This window comes from Syngnathus floridae, chromosome 22 (genome assembly GCF_059516105.1).
Source record: "Syngnathus floridae isolate MCC-2025c chromosome 22, RoL_Sflo_1.0, whole genome shotgun sequence".
Taxonomy (NCBI): domain Eukaryota; kingdom Metazoa; phylum Chordata; class Actinopteri; order Syngnathiformes; family Syngnathidae; genus Syngnathus; species Syngnathus floridae.
Window position 1 is genome coordinate 1,362,806 of NC_142434.1, and position 27,464 is coordinate 1,390,269.

At 43.4% G+C, this 27,464-nt stretch overlaps 2 protein-coding genes and 1 long non-coding RNA gene across 6 annotated transcripts in view; 1 reads left to right on the top strand and 2 right to left on the bottom strand.

The window, feature by feature from the left end:
• Positions 1-15,766: 15,766 nt before the first annotated feature.
• On the bottom strand, positions 15,767-21,722 carry tbc1d30 (TBC1 domain family, member 30). Of its 3 annotated transcripts, XM_088367527.1 has the most exons (14): positions 21,094-21,722; positions 20,313-20,477; positions 19,043-19,104; positions 18,847-18,912; positions 18,658-18,783; positions 18,404-18,589; positions 18,270-18,339; positions 18,106-18,204; positions 17,862-18,030; positions 17,671-17,776; positions 17,497-17,603; positions 17,286-17,416; positions 17,027-17,215; positions 15,767-16,948 (listed from the first exon to the last, which is right to left on the bottom strand). In XM_088367527.1, exons 1-14 carry the CDS (start codon positions 21,491-21,493, stop codon positions 15,981-15,983), a joined length of 2,844 nt encoding a protein of 947 aa, XP_088223653.1. In that variant the 5' UTR covers positions 21,494-21,722; the 3' UTR covers positions 15,767-15,980. The 3 variants fall into 3 exon arrangements, with proteins under 3 accessions (XP_088223653.1, XP_088223654.1, XP_088223655.1); XM_088367528.1 differs by lacking the exons at positions 20,313-20,477; positions 21,094-21,722 and adding an exon at positions 19,790-20,190; XM_088367529.1 differs by lacking the exons at positions 20,313-20,477; positions 21,094-21,722 and adding an exon at positions 19,387-19,448.
• On the top strand, positions 19,360-22,242 carry LOC148379103 (uncharacterized). The gene is made up of 2 exons (XR_015855481.1): positions 19,360-20,822; positions 21,146-22,242. It is a non-coding gene; the product is annotated as an uncharacterized LOC148379103 (long non-coding RNA).
• anks1b (ankyrin repeat and sterile alpha motif domain containing 1B) overlaps positions 22,100-27,464 on the bottom strand; it is a 35,074-nt gene continuing 29,709 nt past the window's right edge. Inside the window, exons 21-29 of one of the 2 annotated variants that reach the window (XM_088367526.1) lie at positions 25,862-25,969; positions 25,588-25,794; positions 25,385-25,510; positions 25,240-25,311; positions 25,055-25,138; positions 24,587-24,724; positions 24,343-24,513; positions 23,461-23,552; positions 22,100-22,909 (exon numbers count right to left, since the gene is read on the bottom strand). In XM_088367526.1, the coding sequence (XP_088223652.1) occupies positions 22,861-22,909; positions 23,461-23,552; positions 24,343-24,513; positions 24,587-24,724; positions 25,055-25,138; positions 25,240-25,311; positions 25,385-25,510; positions 25,588-25,794; positions 25,862-25,969 (1,047 nt within the window). In that variant the 3' untranslated portion in view covers positions 22,100-22,860. Of the gene's footprint in view, positions 22,910-23,460; positions 23,553-24,342; positions 24,514-24,586; positions 24,725-25,054; positions 25,142-25,239; positions 25,312-25,384; positions 25,511-25,587; positions 25,795-25,861; positions 25,970-27,464 lie in introns of both variants that reach the window. The other variant, XM_088367525.1, reaches the window with a different exon arrangement.

Consider the following 27,464-nt stretch of genomic DNA (forward strand, 5'->3'; position numbering starts at 1 on the left):
TGGCAGGGTATTGTATGTGTTCTATGTCAATCCATCCATCCATCCGCCCGTCCGTCCATCCACCCGTCCACCCAACCCATCCAGCCACCCACCCAAGCCACCCATCCATCCGTCCATCCAACCCATCCATGCCACCCATCCATCCACCCAGCCACCCATCCATCCAGCCACCCAGCCATCCACCGCTTATCCGGACGTCGGATTGCGGCGGCAGCAGCAGCTTTAGGAGGGACTCCCAGACTTTCCTCTCTCCAGCCACTTCATCCAGCTCAACCCAGGAAATCCCAAGATTTGTATGAATTGTTTGTTTTGTTGTGTTTTGTTGTTTTTTTTTTTTTTTTTTTGTTTTGTATGTATTGTATTGTATGTATTGTATTATATGTATTGTATGTATTGTATTGTATGTATTGTTTTTTTTGGTGTTTTTTTTGTTTTTTGTTTTTTTTGTTTTGTATGTATTGTATGTATTTTTTTGTTTTTTTTTTGTTTTTTGTTTTTTTTGTATTGTATGTATTGTATGTATGTATTGTTTGTTTTGTTTTGTTTGTTGTGTTTTGTTTTGTTTTTTGTTTTGTATGTATTGTATTGTATGTATTGTATTGTATTGTATTGTATGTATTATTATTTTTTGTTTGTTTTTTGTTTTTTTTTGTATGTACTGTATGTATTGTATTGTGTGTATTGTATGTATTGTTTTGTTTTTTGTTTTCTTTTTTTTTGTATTGTATGTATTGTATGTATTGTATTGTATGTATGTATTGTGTGTATTGTATGTATTGTATTGTATGTATTGTATTGTATGTATTGTATTGTATGTATTGTTTTTTCGTTGTTTTTTTTGGTTGTGTTTTTGGTTTTTTGTTTTGTATGTATTGTATTGTATGTATTTTTTTGTTTTGTTTTGTTTTTTGTTTTGTATGTATTGTATTGTATGTATTGTTTTTTTGTTTTTTTTGTATTGTATGTATTGTGTGTATTGTATGTATTGTTTTTTTTGGTTTTTTTTTTTTTTTGTATTGTATGTATTGTATTGTATGTATTGTATTGTATTGTATTGTTTGTTTTTTGTTTTTTTTGTTTTGTATTGTATGTATTGTATTGTATTGTATGTATTTTTTTGGTTTTTTGTTTTGTTTTGTATGTATTGTGTGTATTGTATTGTATTGTGTGTATTGTTTCGTTTTGTTTTGTTTTTTTTGTTTTGTTTTCTTTTTTGTTTTGTTTTTTGTATTGCATGTATTGTACTGTATGTATTGTATGTATTGTATTGTATGTTTGTATTGTATTGTTTGTATTGTATTTGTATTGTATTGTTTGTATTGTATTGTTTGTATGTATTGTTTGTATGTATTGTTTGTATGTATTGTATTGTTTGTATGTATTGTTTGTGTTGTATGTATTGTATTGTTTGTTTTGTTTTATTGTGTTTTGTTTTGTTTTTTGTCCACCCATCCAACCACCCACCCACCCATCCATCCATCCAGCCACCCATCCATCCAGCCACCCATCCAGGCAGCCACCCATCCAGCCAGCCACCCATCCATCCGTCCATCCAACCCATCCACCCACCCAACCCATCCACCCACCCAACCCATCCACCCCACCCATCCTCCTATCCATCCGCCCGTCCGTCCATCCGTCCATCCACCCGTCCACCCAACCCATCCACCCCACCCATCCTCCTATCCACCCACCCATCCAACCCAACCCATCCAAAACCCATGCCACCCATCCATCCACCCAGCCACCCATCCATCCAGCCACCCAGCCATCCACCGCTTATCCGGACGTCGGATTGCGGCGGCAGCAGCTTTAGGAGGGACTCCCAGACTTTTCCTCTCTCCAGCCACTTCATCCAGCTCAACCCAGGAAATCCCAAGATTTGTATGTATTGTTTGTTTTGTTATGTTTTTTGTTTTGTTGTTTTTTGTTTTGTATGTATTGTATTGTATGTATTGTATGTATTGTATTGTATTGTATGTATTGTATGTATTGTATGTATGTATGTATTGTTTTTTTTTTGTTTTTTTTGGTTTTTTGTTTTGTATGAATTGTATTGTATGTATTGTATTGTATGTATTTTTTGTTTTGTTTTTTTGTATTGTATGTATGTATTGTTTTGTATTGTTTGTTTTGTTTTGTTTTGTTTTTTGTTTTGTATGCATTGTATTGTATGCATTGTATTGTATGTATAGTATTGTATGCATTGTATTGTATTGTATGTATTATTTTTTTGTTTTGTTTGTTTTTTGTTTTGTTTTTTGTTTTGTATGTACTGTATGTATTGTATTGTGTGTATTGTATTGTATGTATTTTTTGTTTTGTTTTTTTTGTTTTGTTTTCTTCTTTTTTTTGTATTGTATGTATGTATGTATTGTATTGTATTGTATTGTATGTATTGTATTGTATTGTATGTATTGTATTGTGTGTATTGTATTGTGTGTATTGTATTGTATGTATTGTTTGTATTGTATTGTATGTATTGTATTGTATGTATTGTATTGTATGTATTGTATTGTATGTATTGTATTGTATGTATTGTATTGTATGTATTGTGTGTATTGTATTGTATGTATTGTGTATTGTTTTTTTTTTTTTTTTGTTTTGTTTTCTTTTTTGTTTTGTTTTTTGTATTGTATTGTATTGTATGTATGATATGTTATGTATTGTATTGTATGTATGATGTTATGTATTGTATTATTTGTATTGTATTGTATTATTTGTATTGTATGTATTGTATTGTATGTATTGTATTGTATGTATTTTTTTGTATGTATTTTTTTGTATGTATTGTATGTATTGTGTGTATTGTATTGTATGTATTGTTTTGTTTTGTGTTTTGTTTTTTTTGTTTTGTTTTGTTTTCTGTTTTGTTTTTTGTATTGTATGTATGTATTGTATTGTATTGTATTGTGTTTGTATTGTATTGTATTGTTTGTATTGTATGTATTGTATTGTATTGTTTGTATTGTATTGTTTGTATTGTATGTATTGTATTGTATTTTGTATTTTTTTTTGTTTTGTATGTATTGTGTGTATTGTATTGTATGTATTGTTTTGTTTTTTGTTTTTTTTTTTTTTTTTTGTTTTCTTTTTTGTTTTGTTTTTTTGTATTGTATGTATTGTGTTGTATGTATTGTATGTATTGTTTGTATTGTATGTATTGTATGTATTGTATGTATTGTATGTATTTTTTTGTATGTATTGTGTGTATTGTATTGTATGTATTGTATTGTGTTTGTATTGTATTGTGTTTGTATTGTATTGTGTTTGTATTGTATGTATGTATTGTATGGTATTGTATTGTATTGTATGTAATGTATGTATTGTTTTTTTTTTTGTTTTGTTTTCTTTTTTGTTTTGTTTTTTTGTATTGTATGTATTGTATTGTAGGTATTGTATGTATGTATGTATTGTATGTATTGTATTGTTTGTATGTATTGTATGTATTGTTTGTATTGTATTGTATGTATTGTATGTATTGTATTGTATGTATTGTATTGTATGTATTGTATTGTATTGTATGTATTGTATTGTATTGTATTGTATTGTTTGTATTGTATTGTGTTTGTATTGTATGTATGTATTGTATGGTATTGTATGTATTGTATTGTTTGTATTGTATTATGTTTGTATGCATTGTATTGTATTGTATGTATTATTTTTTTTTTTTTGTTTTTTGTTTTGTATGTACTGTATGTATTGTATTGTGTGTATTGTATGTATTGTTTTGTTTTTTGTTTTGTTTTCTTCTTTTTTTTGTATTTTATGTATGTATTGTATTGTATGTATTGTATTGTGTTTGTATTGTATTGTATGTATGTATTGTATGTATGTATTGTATGGTATTGTATGTATTGTATTGTTTGTATGCATTGTATTGTATTGTATGTATTATTTTTTGTTTTTTTTTGTTTTTTGTTTTGTTTTGTATGTACTGTATGTATTGTATTGTGTGTATTTTATGTATTGTTTTGTTTTTTCTTTTTTTTTGTTTTTTTGTATTTTATGTATGTATTGTATTGTATGTATTGTATTGTGTTTGTATGTATGTATTGTATGGTATTGTATGTATTGTATTGTTTGTATTGTATTGTATGCATTGTATTGTATGTATTTTTTTTGTTTTTTGTTTTGTTTTGTATGTACTGTATGTATTGTACTGTGTGTATTGTATTGTATGTATTGTTTTGTTTTTTGTTTTTTCTTTTTTTTTGTTTTTTTGTATTGTATGTATTGTATTGTATGTATAAAATTGTATGTATTGTATGTATTTTTTTTGTTTGTTTTGTATGTATTGTATGTATTGAGTGTATTGTATTGTTTTGTTTTTTTGTATTGTATGTATTGTTTATTTGTATTGTGTGTATTGTTTGTTTTTCTTTTTTTTTTTTTTTTGTTTTGCAACCTATATGGTTCCGTCGCTGCGCTTGAACACCTGAGACCCAGGGTTCGATTCCCCACCTTTCCGTAGTTTGTTAGGTTTCCCTGTAGTCTATGTTCTGTTTTCCGTAGTTTGTTAGGTTTCCCTGTAGTCTTTCTGTTTTTTTCGTCCCTGTAGTCTATGTTCTGTTTTCCGTAGTTTGTTAGATTTCCCTGTCGTCTATCTTCTGCTTTCCGTAGTTTCTTTTTGTTTCCCTGTATGTTATATTCTGCTTTCCGTAGTTTGTTTTTTTGTCCCTGTAGTCTATGTTCTGTTTTCCGTAGTTTGTTAGGTTTCCCTGTAGTCTATCTTCTGCTTTCCGTAGTTTGTTTTGTTTCCTACCATAGTCTATTTTCTGCTTTCCGTAGTTTGTTTTGATTTCCTGCACTTTATTTTCTGCTTTCCGTAGTTTGTTTTTTTCTTTCTGTAGTTTGTTTTCTGTTTTCCGTAGTTTTTTCTCTCCGTAGTTTGTTTTCTGCTTTCCGTAGTTTGTTTTTTTCTCTCTCCGTAGTTTGTTTTCTGTTTTCCGTAGTTTGTTTTTTTCTCTCCGTAGTTTGTTTTCTGCTTTCCGTAGTTTGTTTTTTCTCTCCGTAGTTTGTTTATTTTTTCCGTAGTTTATTTCTTACCGTAGTTTGTGTATTGCTTTCCGTAGTTTATCTTCTGCTTTCCGTAGTTTGTTTTGTTTTCCTGTACTTTATTTTCTGCTTTCCGTAGTTTGTTTTTTTTTCTTTCCGTAGTTTTCTGTTTTCCGTAGTTTTTTCTCTCTCCGTAGTTTGTTTTCTGTTTTCCGTAGTTTGTTTTTTTCTCTCCGTAGTTTGTTTTCTGCTTTCCGTAGTTTGTTTTTTCTCTCCGTAGTTTGTTTTCTGCTTTCCGTAGTTTGTTTTTTCTCTCCGCAGTTTGTTTATTTTTTTCCGTAGTTTGTTTTCTTCTTTCCGTAGTTTGTTTTTTCTCTCCGTAGTTTGTTTTCTGCTTTCCGTAGTTTGTTTTTTCTCTCCGTAGTTTGTTTTCTGCTTTCCGTAGTTTGTTTTTTCTCTCCGTAGTTTGTTTTCTGCTTTCCGTAGTTTGTTTTTTCTCTCCGTAGTTTGTTTATTTTTTTCCGTAGTTTGTTTTCTGTTTTCCGTAGTTTGTTTTTTCTCTCCGTAGTTTGTTTTCTGCTTTCCGTAGTTTGTTTTTTCTCTCCGTAGTTTGTTTATTTTTTTCCGTAGTTTGTTCAATACACAAACTACGGTAAGAAATAACAAACTACGAAAAAAATAAACAAACTACGGAGAGAAAAAACAAACTACGGAAAGCAGAAAACAAACTACGGAGAGAGAAAAAACAAACTACGGAAAGCAGAAAACAAACTACGGAGAGAAAAAAACTACGGAAAACAAAACAAACTACGGAAAGAAAAAAACAAACTACGGAAAGCAGAAAATAAAGTACAGGAAAACAAAACAAACTACGGAAAGCAGAAAATAGACTATGGTAGGAAACAAAACAAACTACGGAAAGCAGAAGATAGACTACAGGGAAACTTAACAAACTACGGAAAACAGAACATAGACTACAGGGACGAAAAAAACAAACTACGGAAAGCAGAATATAACATACAGGGAAACAAAACAAACTATGGAAAAGAGAACATAGACTACAGGGAAACCTAACAAACAAAGCCTAACAAAAACTCTAACCCTAACCCTAAGCACAGCAAGAGCAAGCCTAACCCTAAGCCTCAGCACAGCAAAAGCAAGCCTAAGCCTAACACAAACCCTAACCCTAACCACAGCAAGAGCAAGCCTAACCCTAAGCCTCAGCACAGCAAAAGCAAGCCTAACACAAACCCTAAGCCTCAGCACAGCAAAAGCAAGCCTAAGCCTAACACAAACCCTAACCCTAACCACAGCAAGAGGTAGCCTAACCCTAAGCCTCAGCACAGCAAAAGCAAGCCTAAGCCTAACACAAACCCTAACCCTAACCACAGCAAGAGCAAGCCTAACCCTAAGCCTCAGCACAGCAAAAGCAAGCCTAAGCCTAATACAAACCCTAACCCTAACCCTAACCACAGCAAGAGCAAGCCTAACCCTAAGCCTCAGCACAGCAAAAGCAAGCCCAAGCCTAACACAAACCCTAACCCTAACCACAGCAAGAGCAAGCCTAACCCTAAGCCTCAGCACAGCAAAAGCCAGCCTGAGCCTAACACAAACCCTAACCCTAACCACAGCAAGAGCAAGCCTAACCCTAAGCCTCAGCACAGCAAAAGCCAGCCTGAGCCTAACACAAACCCTAACCCTAACCCTAACCACAGCAAGAGCAAGCCTAACCCTAAGCCTCAGCACAGCAAAAGCCAGCCTGAGCCTAACACAAACCCTAACCCTAACCCTAACCACAGCAAGAGCAAGCCTAACCCTAAGCCTCAGCACAGCAAAAGCCAGCCTGAGCCTAACACAAACCCTAACCCTAACCCTAACCACAGCAAGAGCAAGCCTAACCCTAAGCCTCAGCACAGCAAAAGCCAGCCTGAGCCTAACACAAACCCTAACCCTAACCCTAACCACAGCAAGAGCAAGCCTAACCCTAAGCCTCAGCACAGCAAAAGCCAGCCTGAGCCTAACACAAACCCTAACCCTAACCCTAACCACAGCAAGAGCAAGCCTAACCCTAAGCCTCAGCACAGCAAAAGCCAGCCTGAGCCTAACACAAACCCTAACCCTAACCCTAACCACAGCAAGAGCAAGCCTAACCCTAAGCCTCAGCACAGCAAAAGCCAGCCTGAGCCTAACACAAACCCTAACCCTAACCCTAACCACAGCAAGAGCAAGCCTAACCCTAAGCCTCAGCACAGCAAAAGCCAGCCTGAGCCTAACACAAACCCTAACCCTAACCCTAACCACAGCAAGAGCAAGCCTAACCCTAAGCCTCAGCACAGCAAAAGCCAGCCTGAGCCTAACACAAACCCTAACCCTAACCCTAACCACAGCAAGAGCAAGCCTAACCCTAAGCCTCAGCACAGCAAAAGCCAGCCTGAGCCTAACACAAACCCTAACCCTAACCCTAACCACAGCAAGAGCAAGCCTAACCCTAAGCCTCAGCACAGCAAAAGCCAGCCTGAGCCTAACACAAACCCTAACCCTAACCCTAACCACAGCAAGAGCAAGCCTAACCCTAAGCCTCAGCACAGCAAAAGCCAGCCTGAGCCTAACACAAACCCTAACCCTAACCCTAACCACAGCAAGAGCAAGCCTAACTCTAAGCCTCAGCACAGCAAAAGCCAGCCTGAGCCTAACACAAACCCTAACCCTAACCCTAACCACAGCAAGAGCAAGCCTAACCCTAAGCCTCAGCACAGCAAAAGCCAGCCTGAGCCTAACACAAACCCTAACCCTAACCCTAACCACAGCAAGAGCAAGCCTAACTCTAAGCCTCAGCACAGCAAAAGCCAGCCTGAGCCTAACACAAACCCTAACCCTAACCCTAACCACAGCAAGAGCAAGCCTAACCCTAAGCCTCAGCACAGCAAAAGCCAGCCTGAGCCTAACACAAACCCTAACCCTAACCACAGCAAGAGCAAGCCTAACTCTAAGCCTCAGCACAGCAACAGCCAGCCTGAGCCTAACACAAACCCTAACCCTAACCCTAACCACAGCAAGAGCAAGCCTAACCCTAAGCCTCAGCACAGCAAAAGCCAGCCTGAGCCTAACACAAACCCTAACCCTAACCCTAACCACAGCAAGAGCAAGCCTAACCCTAAGCCTCAGCACAGCAAAAGCCAGCCTGAGCCTAACACAAACCCTAACCCTAACCCTAACCACAGCAAGAGCAAGCCTAACCCTAAGCCTCAGCACAGCAAAAGCCAGCCTGAGCCTAACACAAACCCTAACCCTAACCCTAACCCTAACCACAGCAAGAGCAAGCCTAACCCTAAGCCTCAGCACAGCAAAAGCCAGCCTGAGCCTAACACAAACCCTAACCCTAACCCTAACCACAGCAAGAGCAAGCCTAACCCTAAGCCTCAGCACAGCAAAAGCCAGCCTGAGCCTAACACAAACCCTAACCCTAACCCTAACCACAGCAAGAGCAAGCCTAACCCTAAGCCTCAGCACAGCAAAAGCCAGCCTGAGCCTAACACAAACCCTAACCCTAACCCTAACCACAGCAAGAGCAAGCCTAACCCTAAGCCTCAGCACAGCAAAAGCCAGCCTGAGCCTAACACAAACCCTAACCCTAACCCTAACCACAGCAAGAGCAAGCCTAACCCTAAGCCTCAGCACAGCAAAAGCCAGCCTGAGCCTAACACAAACCCTAACCCTAACCCTAACCACAGCAAGAGCAAGCCTAACCCTAAGCCTCAGCACAGCAAAAGCCAGCCTGAGCCTAACACAAACCCTAACCCTAACCCTAACCACAGCAAGAGCAAGCCTAACTCTAAGCCTCAGCACAGCAAAAGCCAGCCTGAGCCTAACACAAACCCTAACCCTAACCCTAACCCTAACCACAGCAAGAGCAAGCCTAACCCTAAGCCTCAGCACAGCAAAAGCCAGCCTGAGCCTAACACAAACCCTAACCCTAACCCTAACCACAGCAAGAGCAAGCCTAACCCTAAGCCTCAGCACAGCAAAAGCCAGCCTGAGCCTAACACAAACCCTAACCCTAACCCTAACCACAGCAAGAGCAAGCCTAACCCTAAGCCTCAGCACAGCAAAAGCCAGCCTGAGCCTAACACAAACCCTAACCCTAACCACAGCAAGAGCAAGCCTAACCCTAAGCCTCAGCACAGCAAATGCCAGCCTGAGCCTAACACAAACCCTAACCCTAACCCTAACCACAGCAAGAGCAAGCCTAACCCTAAGCCTCAGCACAGCAAAAGAAAGGCTAAGCCGAACACAAACCCTAATAGAGCATCAGACAGGTTGAGGCAAATATGCTGCTACTCGGTGGCAGCACTTGGAATTCATCTAGCCTTTCTGATATGGTCAATTTCATAAGGATGCCGGTATGAAAGAGAACACTCTGGCCTTTACTTCACTCTGAACTGGGTGGTACCACCCAGTACATGTGCCAAGGCTGGCCGTGTAGTTACTCAACTCTGCTTTGAATTGAAAGCTAAGGTCCTGGAAGTTACACGCTATGTTTATAAATTCAATTGACGATCGCAGCAACCTGGACTGGACAGCAACAGCCTTTTTTGTAGTCAGACAGCCAATGAAGACATCAAGCCCTGTAACAAAACATGCAAGAAGTATTCACATTCAAGAGATGCACCATCGATTGAGGCACATCGCTAATGATGACTGACACCAAAGTTGAATTTATTTACAAGACCACCAACAGGAAGCAAACATGCCACTGTTGATTTTATTCACAAGAATGCCCACATGATGCATGACTATTCAAAACAAAACAAAAAATGGCTCTGACCACATTAAAACAGCCTTTACTCGTACAGAAAAATGTACCAACATTCTGCAAGAATCTGAGTTTGGTGGCCATTTTAAAGCAGGGTTGCCAAAAATGACTTACTGATCGCAACAGACACCGTTTGTACACTTGTCGTTTGCATCTATGGGTGTCTGGCTACTTGGCTTTTGTCAACAATTTAGAATGCGTCCAGCTTTTCTTTGTGTAGTTAAAAAAAAAAAAGCCTGACACTGCATATTTAGCAAGTCAATTTTGTTTCAGCCTAACTTTACAATTGTCTTGTCATTGAGAATGTCTCAAATGATTCCAGTTTGTATGCACGATAGACTGCCAATGTTGAAAATGGACCACTTGAATTCAGTTCACAGTTTAATTGCAGTTCAGTGGTACACACACACAATTACAGTACAAACAGTTCATTTCATGATTAAAAAAACAACAGGAAAACAACAATATTGCAAAATGACGCAAAACAAAACAAACAATACAATACAATACATACAATCAACACAAACAATACATACAAACAATACATACAAACAATACAATACAAACAATACAATACAAACAATACATACAATACAATACAAACGATACATACAATACATACATACAAACAATACAATCATACAATACAATACATACATACAATACAAAAAAACAAAAAACAAAAAAGAAAACAAAACAAAACAAAAAAAAACATACAATACATACAATACAATACACACAATACAATACATACAGTACATACAAAACAAAAACAAAAAACAAAACAAAACAAAAAATAATACATACAATACAATACAATGCATACAATACATACAAACAATACAATACAAATACAATACAATACAAACAATACAATACATACAATACCATACAATACATACATACAATACATACATACAATACAATACAAACACAATACAATACATACAATACAATACATACATAAAATACAAAAAAAAGAAGAAAACAAAACAAAAAACAAAACAATACATACAATACACACAATACAATACATACAGTACATACAAAACAAAAAACAAAAAAAACAAAAAAAATAATACATACAATACAATACAATGCATACAAACACAATACAATACAAACAATACAATACATACAATACCATACAATACATACATACAATACAAACACAATACAATACAATACAATACATACAATACAATACATACAATACAATACATACAATACATACAATACAAACAATACAAACAATACAAACAATACATACAATACATACAAACAATACAATACATACATACAATACATACAATACAAAAAAACAAAACAAAAAAGAAAACAAACAAAAAAAAAACAATACATACATTACATACAATACAATACAATACAATACCATACAATACATACATACAATACAAACACAATACAATACATACAATACAATACATACAATACAATACATACAATACAAAAAAGAAAACAAAAAAGAAAACAAAAAAAAAAACAATACATACATTACATACAATACATACATACAATACAATCACAATACAATACAAACACAATACAATACAAACGCAATACAATACATACATACAATACAATACATACATACAATACATACAATACAAAAAACAAAACAAAAAAGAAAACAAAACAAACAAAAAAACAAAACAAAACAATACATACAATACAATACACACAATACATACAATACATACAAAAAAAAATACATACAATACATACAATACAATACATACAATACATACAATACATACAATACATACAATACAAACAATACAAACAATACAATACATACAATACATACATACAATACAAGAAAACAAAACAAAAAAAACAAAACAAAAAACAAAACAATACATACAATACAAATACAATACAATACATACAATACAATACATACAATACAAAAAACAAAACAAAAAACAAAACAAAACAAAACAAACAAAACAATACATACAATACATACAAAAAAAAAAACATACAATACAATACAATACATACAATACAATACAAACAATACAATACAGACAATACAATACAATACAAACAATACAATACAATACATACAATACATACATACAATACATACATACAATACATACAATACAAAAAAACAAAACAAAAAAGAAAACAAAACAAAAAAAACAAAAAACAAAACAATACATACAATACAATACACACAATACATACAATACAATACATACAATACAATACATACAATACAATACAAACAATACACACAATACAATACATACAATACAATGCATACAATACAATGCATAAATACAATACATACAATACAATACATACAATACATACAATACAAAAAAACAAAAAACAAAAAAAAGAAGAAAACAAAACAAAAAAAACAAAACAAAAAACAAAATACACACAATACAATACAATACATACAGTACATACAAAACAAAAAACAAACAAAACAAAAAAATAATACATACAATACAATACAATGCATACAATACAATGCATACAATACAATGCATACAATACAATGCATACAATACAATACGATACATACAATACAATACATACATACAATACATACAAAACAAAAAACAAAACAACAAACAAAACAAACAATACAAAACAATACATACATACAATACAAAAAAACAAGACAAAAAATACATACAATACATACAATTCATACAAAACAAAAAAACAAAAAAAAAACAATACATACATACAATACATACAATACAATACATACAATACATACATACAATACATACAATACAATACATACAAAACAAAAAACAAAACAAAAAACAACAAAACAAAAAACATAACAAAACAAACAATACATACAAATCTTGGGATTTCCTGGGTTGAGCTGGATGAAGTGGCTGGAGAGAGGAAAGTCTGGGAGTCCCTCCTAAAGCTGCTGCCGCCGCAATCCGACGTCCGGATAAGCGGTGGATGGCTGGGTGGCTGGATGGATGGGTGGCTGGGTGGATGGATGGGTGGCTGGGTGGGTGGGTGGATGGGTGGGTGGGTTTTGGATGGGTTGGGTTGGATGGGTGGATGGGTGGGTGGATAGGAGGATGGGTGGGGTGGATGGGTTGGGTGGACGGGTGGATGGACGGATGGACGGACGGGCGGATGGATAGGAGGATGGGTGGGGTGGATGGGTTGGGTGGGTGGATGGGTTGGGTGGGTAGATGGGTTGGATGGACGGATGGATGGGTGGCTGGCTGGATGGGTGGCTGCCTGGATGGGTGGCTGGATGGATGGGTGGATGGATGGATGGATGGGTGGGTGGTTGGATGGGTGGACAAAAAACAAAACAAAACACAATAAAACAAAACAAACAATACAATACATACAACACAAACAATACATACAAACAATACAATACATACAAACAATACATACAAACAATACAATACAAACAATACAATACAAATACAATACAAACAATACAATACAAACATACAATACAATACATACAGTACAAAAAACAAAACAAAAAAGAAAACAAAACAAAAAAACAAAACAAAACGAAACAATACACACAATACAATACAATACACACAATACATACAAAACAAAAACAAAACAAAAAAAAAACCCCAAAAAATACATACAATACAATACATACAATATAAAACAAAAAAAACAAAAAACAAACAATACAATACAATACAATACATACATACAATGCAAAAAAAAAAAAAAAAAACAGTACATACAATACAATACACACAATACAATACATACAATACATACAAAACAAAAAAACAAAAAAACAATACATACAATACAATACATACAAAACAAAAAAACAAAAAACAAAACAAAACAAAAAAATACATACAATACAATACATACAATACATATAATACAATACATACAATACAATACATACAATACAATACATACAATACACACAATACATACAGACAATACAATACATACAATACAAAAAAAAGAAAACAAAAAACAAAACAATACATACAATACAATACAATACATACAGTACATACAAAAAAAACAAAAAACAAACAAAAAAATAATAATACATACAATACAATACATACAATACAATACAATACATACAATACAATACATACAAAACAATACAATACAATACATACAAAACAAAAAACAAAAAAAAAACAACAAACAAAACAAACAATACAAAACAATACATACATACAATACATACAATACAAAACAAACCAAAAAAAAAAATACATACAATGCAATACATACAAAACAAAAAAAACAAAAAACAAAAAAAAACAAAAAAGAAACTATACATACAATACATACAATACAATACATACAATACAATACATACAATACAATACATACAATACAATACATACAAAACAAAAAAAACAAAAAACAAAACAACAAAACAACAAAACACAACAAAACAAACAATTCATACAAATCTTGGGATTTCCTGGGTTGAGCTGGATGAAGTGGCTGGAGAGAGGAAAGTCTGGGAGTCCCTCCTAAAGCTGCTGCCGCCGCAATCCGACGTCCGGATAAGCGGTGGATGGCTGGGTGGCTGGCTGGATGGGTGGCTGGATGGATGGGTGGATGGATGGGTGGATGGCTGGGTGGATGGATGGGTTTTGGATAGGTTGGGTTGGATGGGTGGGTGGATGGATAGGAGGATGGGTGGGGTGGATGGGTTGGGTGGACGGGTGGATGGACGGATGGATGGACGGATAGACGGACGGGCGGATGGATGGGTGGATGGATGGATTGACATAGAACACATACAATACCCTGCCATACGCTACCATACACACAATGCATGCAATACAATACATACAATACAATACCATACAATATCATACCATACTATATGCTCTGCGTCTGGGAGTTACAATTATAGACATTGAGTAGAGTGGCAATGGCATGATATTTTTGCAACAATTACACATACCAACTCCAGTTTTATATTTAAAATATATATACAATTATCAGTATATTGTAATGAGTTATAATAATTACAAAAGTATCCGAATTATAATAATTTAATTTTATCATCCATCAACTCACTCAAAAATGTCGGCATGAATCGAGCAGTCGACTAAACGGGAGAAAATCACGCTCGCAAATGTTTGTTGCATAACGGAAGGCGGGCGGGCGGGCGCCATCTTGGAATAGATTTGAACATGACGTAACAAATTTGTCACATTCATCAGTTTGCATAACACGGAAATAGCACACTATATGTAATGCAACATTGTTAATTTGACGAAACACAACGCCAAAGAGATTTGAAAAACTGTAGCGGCAAAACGACAGTCGCGGTGGCCGGGACGAGTGTGAAAAGATAGCCAAAGATATTTGTTCGCATCAAACAAACAAGGCGTCCGTCGTGAGAAACGGCAATGAACGACAAACATTTGATAGCTTACCCGAGAAACCGCCACACGGTCGGTGGCGCCTGCATTTGATAACTCGCCTTGAATCCTGCAACAAACAAACAAGGCGTCCGTCGTGAGAAACGCCAATGAACGACAAACATTTCCTAGCATGTTAGCTTACCTGAGAAACCGCCCGCTGCGCGAGTGATTGCACCGGTATTTGACAACTTCCCCAATTCACCCGAAGACATGACGTCACATCCGTCAATTCAAATCTTCCTCGCCTGCTCGTCCAATGGCGCGTTGCACACTCGCGTACCACGTGACAGGCCACTTCATTAGGGAAAAATCATGGTCAAAGTGAAAAGTGCCACTCCCGCCCTCACCCCCCACCTCCTGATTGGCTGTTTGATTTGTGACAGGCCTTTTAAAAGTCACCTTGCACACCTCCATTGGGTCATAGTTGCCCATTCTTCCTTGCAGACTTGCACAAGTTCAATCTAATTGTTGTTGTCACTTGCTGTGAATAAAAATAAACGACAATAATAAAGTGAAATAATCAAGAACTCCATTATGTCGGTTTCAATTTTTGTACTTCTTTTAATTATCCTACAACAGTTGCAATGCAAGCGTACATATTTTGCATTTTAATCTCAAACCTTTGCTTGGTATCTATTCTTGGCATAGAAACATGGCTTCGGTGTGGTGGGCGGAGTCAATTCCAATCTGGTCCGGTCCGACCTGCAGATTTGCTCTCACCAAGCCATGTGTGACTGACTGGTGGGCAAAAGTTCTCAGCGCCTTCTGGTGGTGCAGGCACCGCTGCTACAGTTGCGGCTCAGCTGGGGGAAGCGGACGGCGGGCGTCCTGGAGGTGGGGCCGTACAGGCCCAGGTTTCGGGCCGCCGCCGACTTCTTGGGTAGCTTGACGCACGGGAAGGGCGAGAAGACTTGCGGCTTCGTCACAGACAGCGAGGTCGGCAGGTGCGATCGAGACGAGGAGGCGATGGAGGAGAGGGACGGCGTGGACAGGAAGCGTGTCTGGTATAAGCCTTGAACGGGTGTGGAGGAAGCGGCGAGGTAGGCGGAGCTAGGCGGCGGCGTGGAAGGCGGCGTGGGCGAGGACGACGGCTCAGCAGACGTAAACGTGGAAACCGGAGAAGGAGATGGACTCAGAGTGGAAGGTGGTGAAAAGGGGAGGCCGCTGTCACTGGGAGGCGGTGCCACGGTGGAGGAATGTCCATTGGCCCAACTTGACGAGCCCTTTGGAGCAACTGAAGAAGCCGGAGGAGCGGGCTCGCTTTTTTCCAAAGTCGTATCTTGAAGGTTTTCGTCCAGATGCACGGAGCCCAGTTGCGCCTCCACCTCTTCCACCTGTGCGGAAACGTTCTCTGCGGAGGAGCTGCTCCCCTGAACAACGCTATCGGCGATCCCGCCTTCTGATTTGCCCTCCTCTTCATCCAGCCGCTGACATTCTCCCAAGCCCAGCTCAGCTGGGGTCCGGGTTGCGTTCCTGCGCCGAGCCAGTTGGGGAGACCCCGCGCTTCCTCCGCAGCCTGACGACACGCTGCCGTCGGAGAGACGAGAGTCGCGGCGGCGCCGCCTGGCCGGAGAGCCCCTAGCGCGAGACGGAGCCACTGTGGAGGAGACCCTGCCGGACGGCGAGGAAGCGCCGCGGGGCTTGCGACCCACAAGCAGATGATTGATGACGCCGCTGGAAGGCTTGAGCTGGGACGCCAGAACGCGGGTGGCGGGACACTTGTCTGCGGGGATGTTAGACCAACGTTTGTATGTAAGCATTCACAAAACTTTTGGCGTCAAATCCCCCCCTCCCTCGCCACCTGTGCGAATGCAGAGCTGCGTGGCCTGCTGCTGCTGCCGCCTCTTGATGCGAGCGTACTGCTTCTTGAGCGCGTAGATGTCAGTGCTCATTCGCTCCAGCATCATGCTGTTGATGGCCGCCTGGTGCTCCGCCCTGGCTCCTCCCCCCACCGCGCCCGGACTCAGCTCGGCTATGTCGGCTCGCTGGTCTGGGCGCAAACGGTCGGCGGGCGTCACGCGGGCTTGTCCGAGCGTTGGCGCGTGTCCGAGCGGTCTGACCTTTGAGGTGCTTGTGGTATCGCTGAATCTCCGGCGCCAGCAGCCCCCCCAGCGGCCCCAAACAGCCGAGCGCCGACATCACCGCGTCTTGGTCGTCCGCTTCCACCGTCTCGTCGTCGCTCTCCTGACCGCTGGCGAGGGCAGCGCACGCAAGCCGTCAGCGCGGCGCCAACGTTTGGCTTACTCCGGCGGCCCCTCCCCTCTGCCTCACCTTGCGCTGGGCTTGACTGAGGTCGGGAAGGGCGTGATGTTGTACGTGTACTTCTCCCGCAGCTCGGCCAAGTGAGGGAATGGAAAGGGCGCCATCCCGTAGACCTCCTGAAAGACGTTGCGGACTCGTTTGTCAACGTACTTGCATTTTTTTTTTTTTTTTTTTTTAAATTACCTGTATGAGGTCAGGAGGGTCGACTAGGCTGCGGTCCAGCATCTCCTCGGTCAGACGACCCATGGTGCTGTAGAACTCGTCAGCCGTCTGGCAATACAAAATCCTCCTGCGCAATGTGAGAATGCAATTTGGAAATTGTGTTGCGGCACTCAAAAGCGGGCGGGCGGGTGGCGAGCAGAGGCTGCCCTCACTCTCCGAGTCTCTCCCAGATGGCGAGGGCGACGCGGAAGAGCACCTCGGAGCCCTCGAAAAACACCGAGTCCCAGATCTTGAGCACGGTGGGCGCCGGCAGGCACGTGGCGAACATGGTGAGGAACCACTGCATGGTGAACACGTTGGTCAGCGGCGGCTCGTAGCTGCCTGGCCGAGACCACGTCAGTTGGGATATTTTGGCGCGCCACACAACATCGGAAGCCACGTGCGGCGATGTCATACCTCCGGCCTCCTTATTGGCCGCCTTCTGGAGGCGGTGCAGGTGTTGGGACAGGCGGGGAAGCTTAACACGCAGCAGGTCTCGGAACACCGCCATGTCCACTGACGGAGACGATACGGGGGGGTCACGTGACGCGCGTGCTCGGTCGGCAATCGAAAGTCCGTACCTGACAGAGCGCGGAGGTTGTTGGCAAAGTAGCTCTCGGGCAGCACTTTGTCAATCAGGTAGATCATGACCTGCGGACGACATCATCATCGTGATCACGAGCGTGTGGCGAGACGCGGTCGGCGTCAAGGTCACCTTTAGCGCGTCGCTCTCGTCGCCCTGCGTGACCACCAGGATGAGCGCGGCCAGCACGTTGAAGCCTTGGCAGTAGCCCACCGCCTTGTTCCAGCGGGCGTACGCCAGCAGAACCCGCTTCAGCACCACCCTGTCCTGCTCTCCCTCCTGGCCGCAGTACGAACTGCAGCCCGTTCTGTGCAGGTCCTGGGAAGCGACGGACGCAGACGCTCACATAACGGGCGAGGACATGAGCCCTTCGCCGCTGCACTCACCTTGACGATTTGGATGCCCAGCGAATCGTCGTCCGGGTTGCTGCGCTCGTTGAAGGCGAATCGGAGCGTCTTGTCCCAGTCGATGGAGATGCTGTGGAGGTACTGGTCGGCCAGCGTCAGCCACACCTACGCCACGCCGGCGCAATGGTGAGTCGTGTGGATGGACGGCGATGCCTGTGAGTGACTCACCCTCTTCCTCCATTCTTTGGGGATGCCGGTCGGAAGTCTGGCCACAGCTTTCAGGGCGTCGTACCACTGAAGAAGACATTGTTTGAAAAAAATATTAGTAAGTGAAGCAAAGTATGTAAATGAGCAATATTTCACACATTTGAAGGTTTGTTGAATTTGTCCGTTTTCTGAAATCAACAAACAAATATATTTGGACCTGCTGGAATCCATTCTTCCCAACAGAAGGTTCAATGGTGAACTTCAGCCTTGTGTCCACTCCTGCCGACAAAAAGTAAGCACAGGTTGAAAAAAAAACCCCCAAAAAAGTTGACACCAGTAAAAACAGTCATTCCATTGTTGAGCTAAACTACATTTTAAAGCGACCAGCGCACTGCTGATGTCCTGCTTGCGCACGCGCAGTAAGCAGTGTCGCTGTCCTTTGCGTCGCGGTGCTAAAAACTCATCTTGACATGTAAACCACACCCGAATGCAGTCCACTAGTATTCATATAGGCGGAAGTGGAACAGTAGCTGGGTTTTGAATCCATAAGTGGGACAAAACCTGCTTGCTTGGCCTCGTCCGGTTCGTCCTCGATATTGTCCGCCATTGCACCTTTTATTCCCCGAGCTGTTTTCCCCCCCCCTGCCGCTTGCACGCAGCTTTTGTAGAGGATTAACTAACTCCAAATCCACGCCCACTTCGGTTGTCAATCACGGGGAGATTAACAATCACTCAGCGGCCATTAAAGTAGGTACACTTGCACATTTCCACACGCACTAGAAAGATATCTCATCTGGAATGAGATGAACGATTTCCGCCCCAGCAGCACCGTTTAGCTCCTCTTTAAAATTGTCTGCATGCAATTTAATTATTTTTTGTTTTTAATAATTCTGTACAGGTGCATCCATGCTTGGTTTGGGTGACGTTTCTCTTTAGATAATGGTCGTCCGGTCGCGCACGTCACCTGGCTCGAGCGTGCAGAGCAACCTGGGTGCGCTCCTGGAGATGCCGTTGCGCTTCCTCAGCACGCTGCTAATGATGCTAGCGACCCCGCCCGACGCTTGCTGCAGCTGCTGTTGCTGCTGCCGGCGCTGCCGTTGCCGGCCGGCGGCCGCTCGAGGCCTCCTGCTGCCGGCCAGCGATGAGGCGGGGGCGCCGCCGAGGCGCTCCTGCCGCATGCTGAGCCCTGAACAAGTCCGACGTGCGCTCAGCTCATGATGGCGACTCGTCCGCAAAAAACATTTTTTTAATCACCAAATGTCCGCTTTGGAACCGTATAAAAAGGCTTCCAATGAAGAGGGCTACCGCTGCGGATGATGCCCAACACTTCTTCCTCCTCACCCCCCCTCTTTTTTTTTGACGTCATCAGGAGGCGGTGCAAAAATGCAGGAGGATGCACCACCAGGGTGCGCTCATTCCCTTTTGTTTAAGATGAACTCTGCCAAGCTGCTGTCAAGTCAGACTGTCAATTTCAAAACGTTTCTTACGTCGTTTTTTGGAAACGGCCTGAAGGCAAGCAGTGATGATGTCGTAGTTCTTGTGCAGTTTGTGCACCAGTCGGTCTCGCCGTCTCAGCTGGCGAATCAGCTTGGCCGACTGGACACTCGTGCGGTATTTGACCTCCTGGATGATGGCGCGGAGCTCCTCGGGGGCTTTTGGGGGGGGGAAGAGCAAAAAAAACGCTTACAGTACTGCCCATATTCTAGTCCCTGGGCCAGCAGGGGGCAGCACCGAGTCAGTTTGCCATGTCATGTGACGAGAATGCTGCTAGTGTGACAGATCAGGAAGTCCAAAATTGGGTGTTGACACTCAGCATTGTTTTAACTTGACCGGGGTCACATGACGGGTCACCAGGCAACGAAACACCCCCCCACACACACCCACAAGAATGTCCACTGTCAACATGCTCATTAGCGTTTAGTCCCGTCTTGAATGTTTTTCCCCCCACTACCAGGACAGTTTGGCTCCTTGAAACAGAATGGAGGCATGAAGAGCAGGTAAATAAAGATTTGTATTTACCGGGCTAGCACCCCCTGCTGGTGTGTTATTTGTCGCTCAAGTTAGCAATGGGATTATTTTCTGGCACACACGCGACAGTGCAAATGAATCATAATGACACATTTTTTGCATTAGTTTAACTAATGCCCAACTTGAGTTAAAAAACATAAACAGGTTACATTAAATTACTCATGCAACGCCGTTTCTCTGTGAATGTGATCCAAAGAGGGATCTTAACTTGTGCGCAAGCCACCGACTCTTGTCGCTCACCTTTGCGGGCCAAATAGTTGACTTGATGCCTCCTGGTGTGTTTCTCCTGGAGCTCCTGCAGGAATCCGGATCCGGTGTTGCAGCGGCCCAGGAAGGCATCCGGCCCGGACGCCTCCGTGGAGCTGTCCCAGCTGTCCAAGTTTCTCCTACCGCTGTACGTGTCGTACAGCTCCACGAGCAGGCAGTCCACGATGGACGTCCTCGGGGTGGTCGCATCGGGGTCGCTGTTGTCGGCCGCAGCAGGGTCTGGCGGCGAGGGTGACGCTGGAGGCGGGGAACCAGTGCGGGAGCCAACAAACGAGCCAGCCGGACCGATCCACCGCTGGAAGCCAGAGAAGTCGTCCGAGCTAACCAAACTGTCGCATATGTCAACTCCCAAAAGTTGCACCTCGGACGCCATGGTTGAAGTTGCACGGGAAGTTTGCGACTTTGTTGACGCACAATTTGGAAGTTTTGCTTAAGTTGTGGGCTCGCGCATCGCTCCGTTGCTCCGTGCAAACTTTTCACACTTCCTTCCTCAAGCCACGCAATTGGCCAGCCCACATTCAGGCCAACGAACTCTGCCAAAGTTCGGCTGGTGCGACAGGTGCGACAGCTTTGATCGACCAATCAGAGTGCAGCTCCTAAAGACATGAAAGCGACCAATCAGAGGCCAGATTCTCAAAGTGCAAAAGCGACCATTCCAGTTTGTTCCTTGCGGCCACGTTGACATTTCTTCCAATTCTTGGCGCATGGGTTTATATTGGTATGGCAGGGACATATCACAATCAATATTTGATGAATACAAAATAGTCCCTACCAATTATTTTAATCCAGCAAAAATCTAAGGTTGCGAAATGTATCAAATTAAATTGTTTGTTGAAATATATATATCTACATTTATGTTTTAAAATGAGTTATACTTATCCAAATAAATAAATATAAAAAACAGCTATGAGGTGTACCTAATAACAGGGCACTTCTTTAGTTTGGAACCGTGGAAAAAAAAAATAGTCTCCACTCTCAGTCATGGTTGTACAAGTCATATTTTATTCCATGTGTGCTTTACAGGGTTATAAATAATGGCATAAAATTACAAAAATCAGCGTGCTGGAAGCTCCAAGCCTATATACATGAATGTCACTCCAAATACATTACCTATAGAATCATCTAGCACGTGTCTTCCTTTTTGTCTTTGTTTAGCTTTTGTTTCCATTGCCACAAACGCTCGGTCCGTCTTTTACATTACAGCTATCAACAATGAGTTGGCAAAATATTTATGTACATTTCATAGCCTTGGATCTTATACGTACAGTAGTAGAACACAGTCCAGAGAGGTGGGACGGAGGTCTGCACATTCACGCTTCCTTTTGTGTGTTTGTTTTTTAAAGAAGGAGGGGGGCGGCCATCAATCTCAAACGCGTAGAAAAATAATGTGACATGATAAGAATTGCACAAGATCATCAGGGTGTTTTTTTTAATACTCTCATACTGTATTAAACATCATAGCAGAAGAATTAGTCCAAATAATAAGTAAAAAAAAAAAAATTACACATGCCCACAAGTCCATCTCCATGGTAACCTTCCCCTCAAAAAAAAAAAAGTTGGAGCAGATCATTCAGTCCCCCGTTTTATGTGTGCGCGCGCGCTGGTCCGGACATAGCAGTCAAGCTTAAACGCGGAACAGAGAGGGGGCGGGGTGGGGGGGTTGCGAGGGAGTCCATATTTGTAGTCCTTTGTAAAGAGCGTGCGTGTTACGCCTGACAAGGTCCGTGTGTTTATGGCTGGCTACATTCTTTGATTTCCACAGTAAAAGACATGAGCGTCCGCCACTGCCCTGCAAAATGAGATGACATCACTTATCGGGAGAGCCCTCGCCATCACCCCCCCCCCCCAGCAAAATGGCGCCGACATGCGTCTCACGAGCCACATGCTTTAGAAAGACACCTCAGTAAACCAGCAAGTCACTTGATGCAACAAAAGGAACAGAAAAGACAAGAAAACCAAAAGCGCTCCTCCACTTGCTGCCGTCGCTATGACAACGGCCTCCCGGGCACCTGTCAATCAAGTTCTCAGGGGGCGGGACGCTCGGACAATAAAGTAGAACGCAGAAAGAAAGGAAAAAAAGATGTGAGGAAATGACTGACCCAGACACAGGAAGTGGGGGGGGAATGACGCTGCCCCCTAGAGGTGGAAACACAAGTGCACCCCAAACGCTGTCATGCAGGTGGCGTAAAGGAGGAAGGACTGGCGGGATGCTTTTTTTTTTTTTTTTGCTTTTGGCTCCCAGCCCCCCTCTGCCCCACAACTGCGGCCCCGCCCCCTCCGACCACGCCCGCCCTCGGAAAGGAGTGCACAAGGCGACGTTAAAAAATAGTGGTCTCGTACTTGGTGTTGACTCCTCTCTTGGCCTCCTGAGCCGGCTCCACTATCCACGGCACGTTGGCGTGGCCCTTCTGCTCCATGGACGCCTGCTCCATCTAAACACACACACGTGAAAATGAATACACACCATGGCGAGGACCAACTTTCTGCAACAATCCCCGCTGGCCGACGTCCACACGACTGTCGGGTGAAATGGAAGCAAAGGCCGCAAGCGCAGTCCAGCCAATCGTTCATTTTGGTGGGCTGCTTCGATGTAAACATGATGAAGAGGAGGAGGAGGAATGGGAAGAGGAGGGGGGGTGAGAGTCACTCGAGTCTAATCTCCACACGCTGCTGCAAACTCACAACACACACACACACACAATCTTGTTAGCGGATTAGCAACACACACACACCCACATTATCGGGGCGGTCCACAGTACGAGCTCAGCCCGAGCCACGACTTACAGATGCGGCGTCAGCGTCCGGAGCGCACACACGCACAAAACCAAGCGTGCACACGCAAGGAAAGGAAAAGTGAGGAGGACCTGCGACTGAGCGAGATGGAAGAATCGGGAGGGAGGAAGAGGAGGAGGGTGGAGAGGAGGCCGGTGGGGGGTGTAAATGTGGCCCAGTGACCAGCGGCCCGAGGGCGACATGATGACCTGCACAGGGGGCATACAGAGTTCGCATAGAGGTCAAAGGCCGAGCCGGAGGAGATGTGCCTGAGGACGCCGACGGGCAGCCATGGCAAGGAGGGTCCTTGGAGATGGAGAGCCACGCATGGCAATTAAGGCAGGTAACCGTGACGCAGTCAGCAGACACACACACACACACACACGCAGGCGGAGCGGAGCGAGCTCATCGATGAGGCCAGCTGGCGAGCGGCGCCGGCGGGCTGCTTACGGATTTGCGGATGTTGAGGCCGCGCGGCTTGGGCACGGGCTTGCCGGGCTTGCTGTCGAAGCTCTCGGGCAGCGTGGACGAGCCGTGGCCGCTCTTGCGCGCCTGCAGCGCCAGCTGGTAGGCCACCTCGAAGGCCTGCCCCAGCGTCAGGATGATCTCGTAGGCCAGGTTCTGAAAAGAGGCGGGATATAAATTCAACCCAATGTATCATTTGCATACGAGGGGAAAGAAAATAGACGCGCACCACGTCGAAGGCGGTGAAGACGTGGCAGTAGTGGTGGCTGGACTTGAGGTCTTTGGTGATGTAGGCGAAGGTGGACAGGTCCTCGGGATCCTGAGCGGCGCACGAGATGTTGCGGATCTCGTGCTCGGCGATGACGTTCTGCCGACAAAGGCGCCCCCGAGTCGTTATTATCATTCCGCCTTTGTCTCCGGCGAGACGCAAAACAAACGGCATTTATTATTCAGCGCGTATTTGGTGCGGCGTTCTGCTGCGCGAGCTCGTGTCCTGCGGCGATGACAACAAGAAAATGTCGCAGGAGAGGAGACTCATTAGAGAGAAAGATTCCAAAATGGAGGATGCTTGCTTTCATTGGCTTCCGTTTGGATTGTCTACAGACATACTACTTCTAAAAAGTACAATTTAATTCAAATTGGAAAATGAATGAAAATCAATTGAGAACAACATTTAAAACCTCGGCCGGCGCATTACCTTATTGGTGGCGTCGATGAACTTGACTCCCTTGTAGGACACGGAGAGGATGATGGTGGGCACCTTCTTCATCTGCTCCGTCGACTTCTTGGAGAGCGAGACAAGCAAAAATAAATCACTTGAGGCCACCAGAGGCCAGGGAGGAGCTTTCTCCTCGGCGGCGCGCGAGTATCGGCCACGCGTACCCTCATCTTGGCGCAGGCGTCGTGCGTCGACTCGGTGCCCCTCAGCTCCTTCACCAGCATGGAGCCCAGGTACTGGACGCACAAAGCTCACACGTCAAAAATCCCACCACTGCCGAAGTGACGACGAACCCGACGTGCGACTCACGTAAGCTTCGTAGTCGCACGACTGGAAGATGAGCTTCTCGGGGTGGTGCTGCCAGTACTGAACGGGCGTGGACGAGGTGGCCTCGTTTGGCGGCCGCAACGTGATGGGCTCGCACCACTCGCCCGCCTGCCAACGACAGCCAATCAGATGTCGGTGGGGAAGGGAGGGGTGATAGACACGTGCGGCGTCCGTCAGTCTCTCACCATGCTGACTTGGGCCATCTGCCGCTCCAGTTTGGATCTCGGCACGTCGTCGAAGTAATTGTCGTTGCTGCGCTGGCGCCGCCGCGCGTCCGCCTGCATGATGAGGTGCTGCACGTCCAAGGAGCCGCCCGGGACCCCTGCCGCCGCGTACGCCGCTGGGCCCACCGCCGGGCTGAGCTGGGGGGGAGTGTGGTTGCCGCCGGGCTCCTGCGCACAAAGTCGACAGGCGCTCGGGTCAAGTCGGAGGCTTCCGGCGGGACGTCCGCGCACTCACCCGGAGGGAGACGGCCCGCGGGGGCTTCTGGGGCGTGTCCTCGTGGAGCCGGTCCCCCAACGAGGCCAAGATCCGTTTGCGGTGCCCGATCAGACTAATCTTCAGAACCTGAACGGAGACAATCGCAATACATTTTATGATCATGATTCATTACAGCTTATTTCAATTGTCAGATTATTCATGTATTTATTCATCGGAACGCTAATTCGGGACATTTCCCTAAATTCCAACTTTGTCTGTGCAATGCAAGATTAACATTCGGAGGGTCTCGTAGCTCGAAGGGCGGCTTGACGCAAATCTAAATGAAAAGCCTCCCACAGTTGGACTTGCATAACGGCGTGGAAGCGCTAACGGCTAACCTTGCCGCACTCTGACGTCGGGTTGTCATTTCTGGCGCTTAATGAATGAATCATCAGATGGAGCAACGTTCTGCCGCGCCGCCATCAAATGCACACTGTGATGTTGCTGTTTTGGTGCTGATTACACACACAAACGGGCACACACTTGGACGCCAATGAAAGGCTGCATTGTTCCCGCGTCCACCACGCGTCCTCTGACTGTGCCAGTTACCACTTTTTTTTTTTTACCCCTGAAAAAAAAGAGCAGCGGGTACCCGGCGGCCTTCGACGGGGACGTTTGCACCTTGGCGCAGCAGCCTCTCTGAGCGATGTGTGGCCGTTGCGGTAATTAGCTTCAATGTGAGGCCTTGCCGTCAGCGTAATGATTCTCCCAAAAGGTCTGAGTCACACATGCACACACACACACACGCTTAATTAGCATTGCAGTCTGATCTAAAAACTTTGTGTGTCCAATTATCGTTATGGCTTTATTAAATAAGGACTTCAAACTAAACATTTCTTTTCATCTAGGGCTTCTTGACACTTTTTTTTTGTGGGTCTACTCATGATGAACCTACCAAATTTCAAATTTCCAAGTCAGACTGGACTTTCAACATGCTTGGTGCAGTTACAGAGTCTGCAAAATTTCATAAGCTGAATATTCAAAAATATAGTTCTTGACCCGTAATCATAACGCTTCGCGTACGCAGCAGCAGTCATAAGAACATCATCTACTTGAAGTACAGCAGACCTCAAGCTGAAGTTCACCCGTTGCCATGGCAACACAGCACCGCATCAGGCAGCCACACACACACACGCAGCTACATTTCAAGGAAGAGGCGGAAGACGAGGTCGTTACCACCGAGTGGACCGAGGAGGCCACGGCGAGCCAACGCTACGTAGCGGCGCCGTTTGTATCTAAATGAGCGGTCGCCGCCGTGTCATCGCCCGACGTCATCCCGCACGGGCGCCGCTGTCCACTCTTGATGTCGTTAGCGAGCACATTTTCCGTCTCCGGTTTGCCAGCTGCCGCGCTAATCTCGTTAGCGCTGCCGTTAGCGCAGATGGGAGCGGCTTTGATTAACGGATTAAGGCGGCACAAATAAAGCAAGCTCAGAGAGAGGCTGTCGACGAGCCCGAATGCCAAAGACACAAATTAATTGGAAAAACTCTCCAAACATTGCAGCAGATCACGGCCGAGTGAAAGCCGCGTCCAAATTAGCTTCCCGATCTCCGGCCTCATCGTTTTGGCCTTGATCCACTTT